The sequence below is a fragment of the Solanum tuberosum genome, unplaced genomic scaffold, assembly GCF_000226075.1.
Source record: "Solanum tuberosum cultivar DM 1-3 516 R44 unplaced genomic scaffold, SolTub_3.0 scf00008, whole genome shotgun sequence".
In the NCBI taxonomy this organism is placed as follows: Eukaryota; Viridiplantae; Streptophyta; class Magnoliopsida; order Solanales; family Solanaceae; genus Solanum; species Solanum tuberosum.
The window spans coordinates 89201-108444 of record NW_006238934.1 but is presented as its reverse complement, the minus strand read 5'-3'; the positions used below and the strand labels follow the sequence as shown (position 1 = coordinate 108444).

The window sequence follows — 19244 nt, the reverse complement described above, 5'->3', positions numbered from 1 at the left end:
AAAAAAAAAATTTAAGTTTGTTTTTAAAAAATATTTTCAACTTCAAAATTTTATTTTTTCACCCCTACCCTCGACCACCCACCACCCACCCCCTAAAAGAAAACTACTCATACAAATAAAATAAAATAAAACTATTTGTACAAATAAAATCTAAAATAAAACTATTTGTACAAATAAATCTAAAATAAAACTACTTGTACAAATAAAACAAAAAACTACTTAAATAAATGAATATAAAATTAAAGGAAAAAGGGACTCAAACTTGGGAGAGTTGGCAAAATAGCCACTCTCCAAACTTAATTGAACATTAAGACAAAAGTCTTGAATAATTTGTGGTATACCCACTATTAATGACATCATCCACATGCCTTAATTGGCTCATACAAAAGACCTCCCTAAGTTTTCATATCTCCACTTTGGTCCCCCCTTCTTTTCCAACTAATTTGGAATAATATATATTTGCATTTGTTAAAAATTATATTAGAAAAAAAGATAAAAGCCAAACGGGAAAGAAGAGCAACTCGTTTTGCTGTTGTCGAAACTGACGATTCCGATGAGTTTTCCGGCCAAAATATCAATTTCCAAGGTAAAATCATCATCATCTCCTACTCCATATTCATGTTTACTCCATTTTCTTTCAAAAGCAAAGCTTCCAAATGATTTTCCCGCCATTTTAGAAATTTGAGAAATCTTCCATATTAAACACTTGATAACTCATTATAGATTCATTTTAGTAGTTTAAAAGCATTAAAAATCTGTTTCGCTATTGCAGGAGCTGCATTTTGAAGCACGATCTCATTCAATCGCGTTTTTGTACGGATGTCGTACTTCATCGATCGTTAACGACTGATACTGTAATCTAGTATCTATCTTTGTAGTCTATAATGACAGTAGCTGAATTTGTTGTTGCTTGTGGTGATTATATGGAAGTATGGGAGGAGACTCCTAAAAGCTAGAATTGGAAATCTTTTAGTAAGACGACAGTGCCCATTGCGTTGCGTCGCAATGGTTCATATGACGATATGATTGCAAGCGTAATTGAGGCCGGTGAGTTAACTTGCGAGCCAAATGACTTGGTGATTAGCTATGAAATGAATGGGAGGGGGAAAATACATCCCACATTCATAAAAAATGATAGGCACGTGAGCTTATACATGCTAGATATTGGTATTGATGGCTCTAGACCTACATTGAGGATAAACGTCAATGTGAGGCCTCTAATTAAACCAACAAATTCATTTACGGCGACAATGATTCGATTGGAAAAGAAAGATTATGTGATCATTCAAAGGAGAGCTTGGGTGATAATTCAAATGAGAATTTGGGTGATCATTCAATAAATATACATGATGAGCCAACTAATGTGGAAAATCAGCCAGTAGATGCGGAAGATCCCGAACTCGAATGTTGTGAAGAAATGCAGGTACAAAGGAATTGGGATCACAATCCAACCATTCCTTCTTTGATGGAACTAATTTATGTATAAACCAAACTTTCAATAAGAAGAATGAGTTGCAATTGTTATTATCCGAAGCGGCGGCAACAAAGTCTTTTGATTTTGCTACTGTGAAGAGTTGTACTAAATACTTAAAGGTGAAATGTGTATCTCGCAATTGTTCATGGATGTTGCGAGCGAGGAAATATGAGTGTTCGGATAGATTTCGTATCTATAACTATAAGTACATTGGCGAACATAGTTGTGGCGTTAAACATGCCAACAGTAGCCATAGAAAAATTTCAATCAAAGTCATTGTTTCACTTTGTGTAAATATGTATCGTGATGCCAAATGTTAAAGAGATTCAAAGAAATATGTTTAATTCTTTTCTTTGTAGTCCAAGCTATTGAAAATATTGGAAGGGTGGTGTGGTTGCTAAGGAAATGGTCCGAGGGACAACGGAGAACGGATATTCATGCTTACCAGCTTTTTCCTACATGTTCGAGACACTTAATGTTGATTCTAGTTATTGTCTCATGGTAACGAGGATAGTCATAGGTTCATGTATTGTTTCTTATCCTTTGGTGCTTGCATTAAGGGATTTGCCCACATGAGAAATGTAATTGCGGTTGATGGCACTCATTTACATGGTAAATACGAGGGCGTGTTATTGAGCGTTGTTGCACAAGATACGGAGAATCATGTTTATCCAATTGCCTTTTGTGTCGTGGACAAAGAGAATGATGCATCTTGGACATTCTTCTTTGAGAAATTGAAGGAGATTGTGGTCGATGAACCAGATTTGTGTTTTATCCCCGACAGACACAAGAGTATCGCCAACAATATTGTGAACGTTTATAATCATGCTCACCACGGATATTATATAAGACACCTTGGTGAAAATCTCGACGTAAATCATCATTGTGGAGATTACCTTTATCTTTACTACAATGCGACAAAGGCTTATTCTTTGGAGGAGTTTGACAATCATTTTGTAGAATTCAAGAACAAATGCCCCGCTGCAGCGGTCGTCCTTGAGCATGATCTTGGTTTTGAGAAGTGGAGCAGGACACATTTTCTATTTTTTAGTGTATAAAAAGAAGGATTCATGAACTCTTCCATATTCTTATTCTATTTTATAATACTTAAACATCTCTTTTTATTATGTCTCAAGCATCTCAAACATCCAATGCAAAAAAATCTTACGTTTGTCGTTGTGGTAATTTAGCTATGTTGAGGACGTCACACACCGATACGAACGCTTTAACTGTGCAATTGGTGCATGCTCTTTTTTTAAGTGGCTTGAAAATGATTCATCAACGAGCAACCCATCAAGATTGAGTCCGGAACTCGAGACATCAAACTTTCAAAGCGTTACCAAATTTCAAATCTTAGAAAGGCTTCGAAACTCCGAAGAAAATAGGAATTTTCTATTGAGTTTATTCAAAGAGGCCGAAGAGCAGAGAGATCACTTTAAAGGATTGCTAAAAGACACCGAAATAGATAGGGATCAACTAAAACAAAAGTTGATATTGGCTGAAGAAAAAGAGAAAGACCTAAAAATTATATTGTATGGTTTGTTGTTAGTCGTTGCTTTTTGGAAATGTGTAACAGGGATACAGTAGTACAATCTTATATCTTTTACTCATGTAGTAGTACAATCTATTAATAAAATAAAGTCTTTTTGGAATTGGTAAGACAATGCATTATATATACAATTTAAAGTTCATAATTGGGAACAATATCCATCAAAACAAAACTAACATTTGCATGATCCAACTGTCTTAATCATCAACCACCAAAAATCAACCATTTAAAAAACCAACTGTCTTAATTATGTACCCACTTCAAAAACCAATTGTCTTAGTATTCAACCACCAAAAACTAATTATCTTAAAAACTAATTGTCTTATCATTAACACAAAAACCAACCATTTCAAAAACCAATTGTCTTAAACTAACTTCAAAAACCAATTGTCTTAATAAACCAATATCACAAATACCTTACTCATCACCATTTAGCTCACTATTGAGCTTCATAACAATACACATCACGTCTACGGAATTTTTATCACCGCCTTCATCTACTTTCTCTTCCAGCTTCTCCTGTTCTTTTTCTTCTTCCTGCAATTCGATCTGCTCCTCTTTTTTTCTTGTTCTTTGTTCTCTTCGATCTTCTCCTCTTCTTTTTGTTCTTCTTCCTTCTCTTTGATCTGCTCCTCTTCTTTTTTTTCTTCTTTGTTCTCTTCGATATGCTCCTCTTTTTTTTCTTCTTGTTTCTTCCTTCCAACTTCTCTTCAATTTCTTTTTCGTTCTCTTCCATTTTCTCCTTCTCTTTCTTTATCTTTTTATGCCATCTTCTCCTCCTCTTGTTCATTAACTTCTTTTGCAAAGTATTCATCAACTGCAACAAGATCTTCATCGACTATTGCTAATGGAAGTATTTCATCATCATCAACTGCAACACCATCTTTATCAACTGTTGGTGCTGTATAGTCTTCATTAACTGCTGCAAGATCAGTGGCTTAGCATTCTTACAAATAAATTATTTCACACAAATAGTATATAAATTAGTCTACCTTCATTTTTCTTGTTCTTTTAAGCTCTCCTCAATTTCTCATCTCGTATGAAAGCAACAACTTCCATCATTGATAGTTCAAGGGATGTGATACGCTCACACAAATTATCATCTTTATTTTTCTGTCCACTCGAAACAGAATTCTCACAAGGTTGGTTGGAATTATTCTCACCCAATATTTCATCCTCCTTGTTCTCTACTGCAGAAGTGAGGACAGTGACACCTTTCAAATTGGACTTTAAGGCATCAATAATTGTGTCTACAATTGGTAGGTGATAGAGAAGAAGCTCAAACAACACATTTGCAAGAGAAATCGAATATCTACAAGCTGGCATATTTGTGGTTCCATGACAAACCAGAAGGAAGTAAGACCAATGATGAGTATGTCTTGGATGGTCTTCAACCCCATCCTAACTTGAAAACCTTAGCAGTAGTGGACTATTTAGGGACTAAATTTCCTTCATGGTTCCATGAAGATTTGCTACCAAATTTGGTCAGGTTGAAATTAAGTGGTTGCAAAAGATGCAAAGAAATCCATTGCTTGGCCAACTGAAATTGTTTCGGCATCTTGAGCTGTTAGGATTCCATGAGGTGGAATGCATCGGGCCTACATTTTATGGTAGCAATATTGGATCAAGCAGCAATATCCAAGTGTTCCCGTCACTGAGAAAACTAGTATTGGAGGATATGTGTAGCCTTATTGAGTGAAAGGGAGATGAAGATGGAGTAAGAATGTTTCCTAGGCTTGAGAAGTTGAGCATTAGTAAATGTCCATTGTTAAAAAGTACTCCAAGTCAATTTGAAATCCTCTATGAATTAAGTATTGATAGAGTTGACAGTGAAATGCCATTGTTGAACTTGTGCAGCAACCTGACATCTCTCGTAGATCTCAGTGTCCATGCTATGAATGAGCTCACTTGTTTTCCTGATGAGATGCTACGCAACAACGTTTCTCTTCAAAACCTAACGGTCTCAAGCTGCAGAGACTTTCGTGAATTGCCATAAAGCTTGTACAATCTCCATTCTCTTAAGAGCTTACAAATACATTTGTGCCCCAATTTCAGTTCTTTCCATGTTCCCAGTGGAGAGAATTATTTGACTTCCCTCCAAAGTCTTGAGTTATATTATTGTTATGGATTGACCAGTTTACCAAGTGGAATGCTAGAGCATTGTCGGTCTCTGGAATCTTTGGTGTTCATGTGCTGTAACAACTTACTCTCCTTGCCTTTACACGTGTGGGAAATGCCTTCACTTTTATGTTTGGATTTATCAAATTGTCCCAAATTCATTATACCCGCAGGGGACCTTCATCGTCTCACTGGGTAAGGATATTGCATATTGGTCATTTCTCAGAGATGGTGGATTTTGAGGCATTCCAATTGATTTTTAATGGCATTCAGCAGCTATCGTTCCTTCGTACATTGGATGTGTACGGACGTACGCGTTGGGATTCTCTGCCCCATCAGCTTATGTAGCTCTCTTCCCTAACACATATCTATATATGTGATTTCGGAATCGAGGATCTTCCTCATAGACTTGACAACCTTACTTCTCTTGAAACATTACGTCTAGAGAGCTACAAACGGCTAAAACATCTGGACTTCTCAGATGTCATGCTCAAATTACGGTATGTGGAGATCCGTGATTGTCCATTGTTAGAAGTTGTGTCGGATGCGCTTGGCAACCTTGTTTCTTTGGAAGAGTTGAGTTTATGTAACTGCGAAAAACTAGAGCATTTGCCATCTAGAGATGCCATTTGACACCTCACTAAATTATGGTACCTGAAAATTAAAGGCTGCCCAAAGTTAGAAGAGAGTTGCAACAATCGGAGAGGCCCAAACTCCCAGTGGTCCAACATTTCCCAAATTCCAAAAGTTAAAGTAGATGGAAGCATAATTCAGGACTTGCGTAAGTCTCTGTTTCTCTTTCCATATTTTTATTTATTATTTTCAACGAGTACTAGAAAAGAAGTTCTGTATGTAATTTAATACTATTTCCTGCAATTATTTTGCTATAATAAAATGCAAAATTATTAGTCAATTGCATCTTATCTATGCTTTCAGCTTTCTGCTAGTCCACTTGAATCAAATTGTTGTTGTTCTTCTATATTACTTTTAAGATATGATTTATTCATGAATTTTTTTTTCCCTTATAGATTACTAGTTCCAAGGTCATGCTAGAACGTAGTTGTGGTAAACCAAGTCAAAATCCATGAGCGGCAGACAATTGCCTTAGGTAAATTTTCATTTAGACTTGTTAGATGAATGTGCTTTTTTGCAGTACTCTTTTCTCATGACACAATTTTATGTTCCACCACCACATTTGTTTTGTTCATGAGTTGCAGCTAAACCACAATGTATGTGCACCTTTATTACTCCCGTACCAGCAAAGTGTTAAACTTGGATAGAAATATGCTCAAGCACACTGTATTATTCTCATGAAAATGTTGTACTGTTTAACAGGGATGCTATTGTAGCAGTCTCCTTTGAGAAGGAGTACTTCAACGGGTTGACCTGTTTGAGGCGTGTCTGTCCATTAGGTTCAACGATTCTCTATTCTGCTTATTTGAACCAACATATTGTTAATCTCCTACATTCCTTGTTTTTTTTTTATTGCTCACGTACCTATGTAAAGTTAGTCCGTTGCAATATATCTCAAATTATTCAAACGTTTTGTTTGTTTTGCACGAGTATCCTTCAATAAAGAGTTTATCACTTAATCCTCGAATGTAGTACTCTTCATTACAGAGTATAATGGAAGTTGTTAAGTGGTATGGTTCTTGAATAAGATAACTACTCATTCTCTTCAAGTATAAACAAGTCTTCTATTGGCATAACATTAGCTCTTCATATCAGGTATATTACAGTTTCTCTTGCGTAAAAGGAGGTGAAATGTAGAGAGGAAAAAACAAACTGAAATTTGACTTCTATTCAATTTGTATCGATCAGTGGTGCTTTTGGAGACTCTGATTGTATATCGTTTGAGATTTTAAAGTAAGTTAGTTCTAAATCTTAGTAAATTGAAAACTCTCAAGGAACAATTCCAAGTCTGATATATGGTAGAGGTCTAATAAGTTTCTTAATAGTCACACTTCTCGTTACTTTCACTTCACAGGATACTTTCTCCGTTCATTAGAACTTTTTTCGATTGAAGGACTTTAACAAAAAGAAAATTTCAAAAGACTGATATGTCTTGAATCTTACAGCAAAGAGTGCCCTATTGACTCTTAAAATTTCAAAAGACAACTAGGCTTGTGTCAATATTAATTATATGCAATTTGTGTTCTTGTATGCAAGTTTTAGAGTTAAATAAGAATGTGAACTGCCAGGAAATGAACTTACATTGATTATTTGCTGGTATTTGTTGTTTGGCATGTGGTTGAACTCTGGATACAGTCTTTCCTGTCTTGTGGATATCAATAAATCTTCAAGATTTGTTTCCTCAAATTCTCACCGATGGAGTGGCTGCAGCGTCCAGTTCCATCACGTTCCATTTGGGAAGTAGCTGGTGGCAGAGGTGGGGGTTCGTGGGTTCGGACAAACCTAGTAGCTTTTCCGTAGAGCCTGTATTTGTACTAGAAAAATAAATAAATATATATGTATATTAACCTTGTGAACCCCTAATAAAATTGATTGATGGGAAGAGATTGTGGAAATGCTTTTCACGCTAGAGTTGTGGTTCGAACCCCCTTCTCTCTTGTTTTAAAGAAAATTTAGAACCCCTAAACTCTTAATCCTGACTCCGCCTCTGGTTGGTGGTGCCTTTAATTATTATTGGGATATATTGCACAGAGAGTTGATGGCATTGAAATGCTGATACCATTCTTGATAACACTAGCATTCATGCATTTAACTTTCTCTAATACCAACTGCAGTCCGCTGGTGTTATAATATATATGGTTCGAGAAATCCTTATCACCTTTTCATATAACATCGTTGAGCTTCTTTTTGGAATTCAAAAGAGATGAACAAGAATGTATTGAAAAATGTGAACAAGGAGCCGCTGTGTAGCTATAACCAAATTCACTTTACATTATTAATTTATTGCTCAATTGTAAAGATAGCTTATGCAATGGCTCTAACCAAATTCATTTTACAGTACTTCTCTTATACTATATCCAGAGGTGAATTTAGGATTTCAAGAAGACGGGTGCACGGGCTGCTCTGCCCTTTTAGGAAAAAGGCAACTACTTTAGGATTCCAAATTTGAGGGGCCTCATTTATTTTAGCAACAATAGAAATAATTTTTTCATAGAAAATTATTAAATACAATTTTAAAAAAATCGAGGCTCTTCCTGATAGACTTGACAACCTTACTTCTGCAACATGTGGACTTCTCAGATGCCATGCCCAAATTATGGTATGTGGAGATCTATGATTGTCCATTGTTAGAAGCTCTGTCAGATGGGCTCGGCAACCTTGTTTCTTTGCAAGAGTTAAGTTTACGGAACTGTGAAAAACTAGAGCATTTGCTCTCCAGAGATGCCATGCGACGCCTCACTAAAAGAGCCTGAAAATTGAAGGGTGCCCAAAGGTAGAAGAAAGTTGCAACAATCGGAGTGGCCCAAACAGCCAGTGATCCAACATTTCCCATATTCCTAAAGTTAAAGTAGGTGGAAGCATAATTCAGGACTTGCGTAAGTCTTTATTTCTCTTTCTGTGTCTGAGTCGCATCTTAAAATCAAGTGTTTATAAACACTTTCTCAATATACCCAAACACTCCAACAGTACTTTAAAATTACACTAGTATCCCCTTAGAGTACAACTGAAATTTCAGAGACATACTTTAATTAAATTAAGGTCCTATTACCCCTTAACACATTATTTTTTTTTGTAATTTTATACACCTTTTGGCTTACGTGGCACACTCCGTGACTCCATGCAATTGAGACGTGCGGGAGATTTTTGGATGCCACGTAAGCCAAAAAGGTGTACAAAATTAAAAAAAAAATGGGTTCAGGGGTAATAGGACCTTAGTTTAGTTATAAGAATAAAATTTAGGTTTAACAAATATAAAAATCATATTTGTATGATATAGCTATAATTTATATAATTGTGCTCCCTAACAAACTTTATGTTTGTTATGGAGCATCAGATTTGTATTAATCGCTGGCAGCCTCTCATTTGTATAAATCGTTGGCAGCCTTTCGTTTGTATAAATTGTTGGCAGCCTTTCGTTTGTATAAATTGTTGACAGCCTCTCAATTCAAATTTATGTGTTTGTATATCTGCATAAAATTTAAATTTATATACAATTGAATCGAAATAAAACATTTGTATATGAAAACTCTCTCTCTCTCGCTTTATCCAACACAAATTATACATTGTAATTTGTATAATCTATGTTTGTATAAAGTGAGAAAGACAAAAGAGAACTGGTAGGGAAAGATCTGTATTTGTATAATTATAAGTGTATAGAACGAAAATATATGTATTTGTGTATACCGTTTTCTCTCTCTTTATACAAACACAAACACAATTTATACATTTGTGTTTGTATAAAGTGAGAGAGGCTAGGGAGAATGACGAGCGAGATATGAAACTATGGTTATAACATTTAATTTGAATTAATAATTTGCTATTTTAAACAATTTTCCCAAACACTTTTCAAATGAATTAGTCAAACATTATTAATTTTTATAAAACATTTTTCTAAAATTTATTTTAAAAAAATATTTCTGAAAATAAGCCGTTTTTAACGGCCAAGCACATAGTAAAAAGCAACTCTGTACTCACAAAATACAAACTGAGACCTACTTGCCATTCCACAAAATCCTTGTTGGTAAGACAAGTTTACTTCAAATGGTCGAGAGAGTTGAGAAAAGCTAGTACTTCGGAATAAGAGTTAGACAAGTCTTCATCGTCTTCGGAGTTGAGAAACTGCAAGCACTAAAAATATTTAACAAGACTCCTAAATACGCGTTGTTTTCCAATGTGAATACACTTTTCCCCTTTATTGCGAAAGTTCCAACGACCCTACAATTTCAACAACGCTTCAGAACAAAGTAGCACAGAAAAAGAGAGGAGATTAGTTGGTGAAAAAAAGAGAGCTTTCTTCACAAATTACGACAACCCACTTAGTAAATCCACTTTATTTATCGACCCAGATAATCAATTGAGTGATTGATTGAAAATTAATGGAGGGGTTTGCTGAGGATCAGCGGTTGAAAGAGGAAGAAGAGATGATTGAGGAGAGCAGTGATGATTGTACTTCGGAAGACGAAGGAACAGATGATTACCGGCGGGGAGGTTATCATGCCGTTCGTATAGGTGATACCTTCAAAGGGGGGCGGTATGTTGTTCAGAGCAAGCTGGGTTGGGGTCATTTTTCTACTGTTTGGCTTTCTTGGGATACTCTCATGTCCGTACGTTTCCCCCATAACCTTTTCTTTTTTACTCAGCTTTTAGGTGCTGTCGATTTGTTTTCATCTGTTAAATGTTAGGGATTGTGGATGAAATTATGAAGATCCAAATCGGAATTTTATCACTACATCCACTATTCAATCGTTGGATAGTATTAGTAGTAGTAATAGTTGTTGTTATGAGCTTTTGTGTTAATGGGTAGTAGCTGAATAAATCCATTGAACTTTGATTACTTGTGATTTCGGAACATGTATTGTTTTTGATTGGGGTTCTATGTCTATCTCTTTAATCTATTATTGTAATTTTTTCGTGTGTTAAGTGCTCTGTTGAGTTAGATTTGGTTTACTCACCTAATTGTGCATAAGCATGAGAACTAGCAAAGTTCTTGTTAGAAGGACTAAGGTTTGCATTTTTGACTTGCTAGTGACTGTTCGGTTATTGTTTTTATCATGGCGAGTAGTAACATTTTTGTGTGTATTTCTTTGTCATAATGCAGCAATTTGTAGCATTGAAAGTACAAAAGAGTGCACAGCACTATACGGAGGCAGCATTGGATGAGATTACAATTCTAAAGCAGATTGCCGAAGGTGACCCTGAGGGGGGGAAAAGTGTAGTGAAGTTACTGGATCATTTTAAGCATTCAGGTCCAAACGGCCAACATGTGTGTATGGTTTTTGAGTATTTGGGTGACAATCTCTTGTCACTTATTAAGTATACCGGTTATCGAGGATTGCCTATTCACATGGTTAAAGAACTTTGTTTCCATGTTCTAGTGGGTTTGGATTATTTGCACAGACAGCTTTCTATCATACACACTGATCTGAAACCTGAGAACATGCTACTCTGTTCCACGATTGATCCATCTAAGGATCCCAGAAAATCAGGAGCTCCTCTTATTCTTCCTAGTAATTTGGACAAGGCTTCACTGGAATCTGGTACTGTAAAGGGACATGTAACATTCTATGCGAATTTAACTAATAACCAAAAGAAGGTCAGAAGAAAGTCCAAAGAAACAGCTCAAGATTTTGCAGGGAATACAGCTGTTGAGTCGTCTCAATCAAACGGAGATTTGCCAAATGATCATCTTGTTGGTTCTGCTAACGTTGATAGATTGTCCAACTCTGATGCTGCAACAGCCAGTGGGAAAGAAAGTGTGGGTCCTAAGAAAGGCAGTGGCTCTAGAAGGAGGAAGACATTGGAGTCTGTGGACCTAAAGTGCAAATTGGTTGATTTTGGGAATGCTTGTTGGACATACAAACAGTTCACAGATAATATACAGACGAGGCAGTATAGGTGCCCTGAAGTTATCCTTGGGTCTAAATATTCAACCTCAGCAGATCTTTGGTCCTTTGCTTGCATTTGTTTTGAGCTTGCGACTGGTGACGTATTGTTTGATCCTCACAGTGGTGACAACTTCGATAGAGATGAGGTATGAGATTATGAATGCACTACTTCCCTCATAGTTACTAGTTTGTATTTTCATTTTTTGATTTTGTCCCAATGTCTTGTTTCTATGTTTCAAGGGAGGACTATGTATCGACCTGATGCCTGATCATTTTATATTTAATTACAATAACCACATATGAAGTTAAATGAGAAAAGACGGGGTGGAGCTTGATTTCGTTTGTTCTTTCTCTATGAACTATATAATTATATTATCCTGTCTGAAGTTTCTAAAAAAAACTCTTTTTGACAAGTATATTCTAGTATTAGAGTCTAGAGATACTTGTTTGCTTGTAGTTCATCTGGTTTCTTCCTGAAGCATGATATTTAAAGTCATGGGAGCTTATCCATCTAATGGCTAAAAATGGGTTAAAAAAACTGTTCACCTACTTTAGTTTATAGGCACTGCCAATACATAAATGTTTAATCCTTCTTGTTGAAGATAATTTGCTATGGACTGATACATATTCAATGTTATGTGTCTTCTTTTATTTGGATAAGGTATATAGTACTTTGTTGAGCTTTACATAGTTGAGTAACATCCTTTAATGCATTTGGTATTTGCACAAGCCAGTAGTTATTTGTATGAAAAAGGTGGTCTAATATGCATTTGGTGCATTTTTCTTGCTTCTTTGCGTGATGACCTGTTGACTTTTGCTCTTCTATTGTCAAATATAACAAACATTTATGCTCTAAGTCTGGTCAACTCAGCAGTTCAAGTGTTGAAAGTTGAATGGGATAATTAGTATGCTCTAAGAAAATCTGATGGTAGTGCAATTATAATTAGAACCCGATAAATCTTTGTTCGATTAGCTGCATTTGTGGATGTAAGGGGGAGGGAAGATATGTTGGATTCAATGGTTAGCATATAGAATCTTCTGTTTGTCTGTGCTTTACAATACCACTTGGATCCTAGTAAAAAGTGATTTAAATATCCAGAGGTCTAGCAATCATCTCGTGATCTTATTGCACCCGTTATTGTTTTTCTGGAATTTCGTATATAGACCAGCCAGTTCTTCTCTGCAGAAATCCACATCAAGCTCAAATTACAGATCATATAATCTTTTGGATATTCGATATTTTGAGTAACAAATTGACAAAAGAAGATCAAAATATAGAGATATTTGATGTCTTTGCTATTCATTTGAATGATTACATATAAAATCTTGTTTGACAAAAAGTACATGCTTTGATCATGAGCTATAATCAAAATTATGCTTTTACTTTTTTCTGCACTGCTTAGAGTATCTCCCCTCTTTTGGCTTCTCTGATCCTTTTTTTATTCGAATTGTGGATAATCATCACTTTTATTCATCTCTCTCTTTACATTGTCTTTAAGTGGTCATTTATTTGAAATATAGCAAATGAGTAAAGAGAAGCCTGATATTATTGGATTCCACTTTCCATCAATGTTGAGATCTATAATTCAATAAAACTCGAGGGCTATGTGGCTTCTTCAGTCAGATGAGAAAAGGAATAGAAGAGCGAAGTGGTATGGACTATAGCTGATATCAGTTATGACAATGTTGTATAGGAACTTAAGAGAGTGGTGATGAACAAAAGATTTTTAAAGGAGATTTGATAAAGTAACTATTCTAAACAGGGGAGGGTAGGCATCTTTTTTCTATTCTGGATTCTGGAGGAGAATACATGTTTCAGTTTTGGGGTGAGCGTCTTTCAGTGCAAAGGGTTGAGTGCACATGTTGCTTATTTCATATTTTGTGATTTTAAACAATACTTAAAGTTGTCAAAGAAGAAAGGTGAGTTCGACAAATAGACCAAGTTATCTCTTGTTCGAAAAATAGACTATGTTATCTCTTAATGGACTCCGTGTTCAAATTACAAGACATGGGATCAAAATATAACTTGACCAACTGCATAGATGATCTTTATTTTGGATAGACTCATAACTCGATCCTTTTTATGATTAATTTCTAGTTTCTTTCTGGATATAAACTTATGTTTCTTTTTTTTTTGTCGTTTGCCAAATCTGTTATTGTAATTTAATACGTAATATAACACTGAGCATAGACGACATATATTAACTGAAAACTTTCTTGAGTTTGGCAGGATCACCTAGCACTAATGATGGAGCTTCTAGGAACAATGCCTCGCAAAGTAAGAGAAAGTACATTTAACCACTTCAAAGTTCTTACACTTGTATGTAGCCGCCATTTTATGAACATGTTATGTCCTTTCCAGATTGCCTTGGGTGGCCGCTATTCACGTGAGTTCTTCAATAGACACGGTGACTTAAGGCACATCAGACGGTTACGCTTTTGGCCGTTAGATAAGGTCCTCGTAGAGAAATACGAATTCAGCGAGCAAGATGCAAAGGACATGGCTGATTTCCTGGTCCCAATACTTGATTTTGATCCGGAGAAACGGCCAACTGCAGCTCAGTGTCTTCTTCATCCATGGATCAACACAGGCCCCAGAAATTTGGAACCTCGTGTGCCTGATGCACGATCTAAAGCCACCGCTGATACTGTAAACTTCGAGCAAATTAAGAGAGACAAGGAAAAGAAAGAGACAATGGAGGTGAGAATGGGGAATATGGCTATTGTCTAGGACTATAAAATTGTCAAAGTTTGTTAGTCAAATTGTGATATTTCTACAGGGGCTTTAACCAGTTCATTTTCACTAAGAAATCTAGTATATATTGTAGAATTATAGTGCTACAGGTATATTCTTATGTTGTGTCTTAACTCATTATGCCCATGTATAGTTGAGGCATTATGTCACCATATATTACCTGAAAGTCTTGACAAATTCGTGTAAATTATATTATTCCATTGATATGATTATTGGGTTACTGAGGCGATGGTTTATCAGAAACAACTTATCTACCTTCACAATGTAGGGTTAAATAAGACTCTGTATATGCCATTCTCCCCAAACTCCACTTGTGTGACTACGGTATGTCGTTGTAATATGATTATTGAGCTTTATCAATTTCAGTCCACTTTATTTGCATTTTTTTTGCTTTCAACAATCACTTTACTATGATTATTGAGCTAGTGTTCAACTCTAGCACAATCACAACAATGACATACCCAGTATAGTTAACTTTATCACAACCAAGTGAGCCAGCATTTAACTCAAACACAATCAACAACGATAACATACCTAGTATAGCCTAACAAGTGAAGTCGGGGGAAGAGTGGGGTGTATGCGGACTTTAATTTAATAAATGGTCTACATGTGCAGGATGCCCAAGATCTGTAGATAAAGCAACAGAGAAGATTTCTGGAATTCAATGAAGTTGTTATTAAATAATATAGAAAGATTTAATCTAAATAATTGGGAAATAATATAATAATTTAAAATATTTTAAAAACATGAAAAAAACACGAGAATTTTTTTTTCCTTTGATATAGAAGTATACAAGATGATAATTAATTTTATATATTCAATAAAAAGATAAACATCTACAAAAAAAAAAAAATTTAGATCGAACAACTTTTAATATTATATGATTTTTTTTCATGGAGAATGTAAATAAAATGGAAATAAAGACGCAGGGCATGAAACGTACGTCATGGTCTATTTGATCCCCATAATATGACCGCTTCCTTCGCTTTCATTTTACCCACAAAAAGTCAAATAGTAGTCTTGCGTATCGGACTGGTAATTATGCTTTAACGATTTAATTTATTAATTATTAAAATGGTTAACAATGCTGGTGAGGGTCTTTCGAAAATAGTTTTTTTACTTTCACGAAGTAGTGATAAAGTTTGTGTATATTTCATCCTCACCAGATCTCACTTATGAGATTTAATTGGATAAATTGTTATTGTAATATGTAGTATTGTAGTATATCTTTTAACAAATTAAAATCACTGATTTTTTAATGTTATTATATTATACTCATGAAGTATATAGCATATAGTATGGCTATAGCATGGTTGAACTAACTTTTTGCTCTTTAAATGAGATAGTGTGATCATTAAAGTCTAAAGATCTCAACATGCATTGCTAGTATGTATTTGGTATTGAGTGCCAATTTTATTTGAGGATGAAAGAATATGAACATTTCACGTAATATCTTTTTTTTGACATATTTAGACATTTCACATGATAGTTGATTTCATGTCACTTTCACATTTCTATATTTGTTATTTTTAAAGTATATTTTGCAAAAATAATAATAATAATATTAATCACCACATATTTTCTTTTTATGCTCAAATTTTAAAAATTTACTTATTTCAATAAGTATTTTATGCTTGGTCAATAGTTTAAAGAATAGCAGTCTATTATTTATGTTTGACATATTAATTTAAATATTACTTCAGTATTTTGTGCTTGGTCAATATTCGATTTTTTTTTCCTTTTTCTTAGCTTCTTACGAAAACAACTTCTGTTGTGGTCGCAACTCATAAACACTTATTTTTTCCCTACAGACTTTGCCAAACACCTTGAATTTTCTAAAACAAGTCCATCCCTCACCCCACCCCCTACCCCCCACCATTTATTTTTTTCATTTAAAACAAAAAACACTTGCAACTCTCCACACAAAATTTGGCCAAAACTGTGACAAAAACAAGAAAAAATGGATTCTACTACTACTGATGATGATGACTCTTCTTCTTCTTCTTGTTCTAGTATTAGTAGTAGCAAAGTTTTGTGGTTAATTGCAATACCATTGATTTTAGTTTCATTGTATTTTGGCTTAAAAAGTTCAACAAGTTATGTTTATGCCAAGAATGATCATGAGAATATTAGTCCTCCAATTGTTCAATTAGAAAAAAAGTTGATAAGCAATTTAGAGAAAGTTGAAGCTGGTCTTGTTAGAGTAAGAGTTGCTATAAAAGAAGCTCAAAGTAAAAATCAAACTTTTGATGATCCCGAGTATGTTCCTACTGGTCCAATTTACTGGAACCCCACTGCTTTTCACAGGTATGTTTAGTTAACTTTTTAAAGATTTGAACTTTTGAGTATACACTCTCTCCGTCCCAATTTATGTCACAGTGAATTTGACTGACGCTACCAAAAAAAGGTCACTATTTTCCCATTGAAATTTCCAGTGAAAAATGTTCAGTAGCTATCCCCGCAATTATTTAGATGGGAAAAGAAAAAATGGTAAATTTTCATACAAAAAAATTAGGGGGTTTTCCATTTTTTGCAGTGAGAATTTGTTTTCCAACATTCATTTTTCTAATGAGCTTGTTCGGTAGGAAATGAGTGAGAAAATCATGTTTTATAACACAAATTTTCTACTAATTTGTGATGGGAAAAACCTTTGTTTCTGGTAGTGTGATCTTTGAAACTAAATTTGATTAAATCATCAATATTTTTAAAAATTAAATTTTATAGAACTATACGAATAGTACTATAGGTTAGGATTTTCCTCATGTCAATATGATGAAAAACTAGAAGTTCACGCAGTTTGAATCTCAAGAAGTGAAAACCAAAGATTGTCACATAAATTAGATGGAGGGAGTAGAATGAACTGAAACAAAAGATTGTATTGAGCTTTTGACAATGGAATTAAAGATTCTTTACTTGAGGTATTGCAGAAGCTACATGGAAATGGAGAAACATTTCAAGATTTACGTATACGAGGAAGGTGAGCCCCCTGTATTTCACTATAGTGCTAGTGAAGGAATCCTGGGAATTGAAGGAATTCTGATTCATCACATAGAGATTAGCAAGTTTCGGACGAATGATCCTGAGAAAGCACACGTTTACTTCCTCCCGTTCAGTGTCTTATCGATTGTCAGCTATGTTTATGTTGTCAATTCTCGGTCATGGGGTCCTATGCAGAATACAGCAGCAGATTATATTGATGGTATATCAAGAAAATACCCTTATTGGAACAGAAGCCTTGGAGCTGATCACTTCATGCTTGCTTGCCATGATTGGGTAAGTAATCAGAATAGAGACGGATTCAGAATGTAAACTTGATGTGTTCAATCTTAAGTTCTTACCGTTGAGACTATAGCACATTATACTTTTGAAATCTGTTAAGAATTTAATAATTTTTCACATATATGTTAACGAATGTCAAAAATAAACTGAAATGACTGTTAAAAGAATAGTTTAAATGGGCTAAGAATCTGGCGTATTGAAAATTTTAGGTACATATGATTACTGTAGGAGTCCATAAGCTTCAAATCCTGGATTCGCTTCTGTTAAGAATCGTAACTCATGATATCTTGTTATGCAAAATTTTGTTACAAGGTTGTTTTGTTTGATGTCTATGGGAGAGACACTTCTTCTTATGTAATTGTCATACTGCAGGCTCCTACGATTTCCTTTGCAGTTCCTTACTTGTATAAGAACTCGATACGAGTACTATGCAATGCAAATACCTCCGAAAGATTTGATCCTACCAAGGATGTATCCTTGCCAGAAATCTATCTCCCTCAAGGTAAGATGGACGGCTTAATTGGAGGTCCGTCTCCATCTCATCGTTCTGTTTTAGTTTTCTATGCGGGAGGAATCCATGGCTACATAAGGCAAGTGCTAATGGAGCTGTGGGGAAAGAACGATGATTCGGATGTGCAAATTCACGAGTACCTTCCGAAGAACATGTCGTACTATGGGATGATTAGAAAGAGCAAGTTCTGTATTTGCCCGAGTGGTTATGAAGTAGCTAGCCCGAGAATGGTTGAGGCACTTTACATGGGGTGTGTACCAGTACTGTTGAAGGATCATTATGTAGCGCCTTTTAACGATGTTTTGAACTGGAAAAGTTTTGCTGTTCAAATGAATTCGACGGATATACCTAATCTGAAGAAGATCTTGATGTCAATATCTCAAACTCAGTACATCAGAATGCAGAAAAGAGGCCTTCAAGTTAGAAGGCATTTCGAGGTAAATTTTCCTCCGAGAAGATACGATGTTTTTCATATGATTCTTCATTCCATTTGGCTTAGAAGGCTAAACATTCAAGTCCATGATACTAAGGATGGATGACTAGTACTTCACAAGAAGTATACTGTATTATTATTTGGCTATGTTGCTCGGATTCTACAAAAATATTGTTATACTCAGTGATAGATCCTTTAAATATAATGGCATGCAGAGGTATTTTTGGATGATTCGAGCAACAAAACTATTTGGTTTATGAAAGTTCGCGCATAATTCTGCATTTATGAGAACTTAATTCAGATGCAGATAATGTGAGAATCTAAATGAGTGTAGTGTCATTTTTGGAGAATCCGAACAACATAGTTGTTTTGGTTAAAGGGCGTCGTTGCATAATTTCCGCATTTGTGAATTCCAAGATTTCTGGGAAGTAGGAGATATTAGGCTACATGTACCTTAGTTCATAATTCAAATGCAGATGATATTGTAGTTCTGTATGCTAATTCTACTTCTACTGATTTGTTGTAGTAACTTTTTATTTTTTTGGTAATATGATTTATCATCGTAGACGTAAACAGTCTCTCCACCTCACAAAGATAGGGCATACAT

The 19244-nt window shown here is 35.0% G+C and overlaps 2 protein-coding genes across 2 annotated transcripts; both read left to right on the top strand.

Moving 5' to 3' along the window:
* Positions 1–9763: 9763 nt before the first annotated feature.
* Positions 9764–14638, top strand: LOC102588730 (SRSF protein kinase 1-like). Its single transcript, XM_015309092.1, has 4 exons — positions 9764–10378; positions 10873–11805; positions 13890–13937; positions 14022–14638. The coding sequence occupies exons 1-4, from the start codon at positions 10151–10153 to the stop codon at positions 14388–14390; spliced, it is 1578 nt and encodes a 525-aa protein (XP_015164578.1). The 5' UTR covers positions 9764–10150; the 3' UTR covers positions 14391–14638.
* A 1736-nt stretch (positions 14639–16374) lies between these two features.
* Positions 16375–18743, top strand: LOC102589064 (probable glycosyltransferase At5g03795). The gene is made up of 3 exons (XM_006339200.1): positions 16375–16721; positions 17342–17687; positions 18066–18743. Exons 1-3 carry the CDS (start codon positions 16375–16377, stop codon positions 18741–18743), a joined length of 1371 nt encoding a protein of 456 aa, XP_006339262.1.
* Positions 18744–19244: the final 501 nt, after the last annotated feature.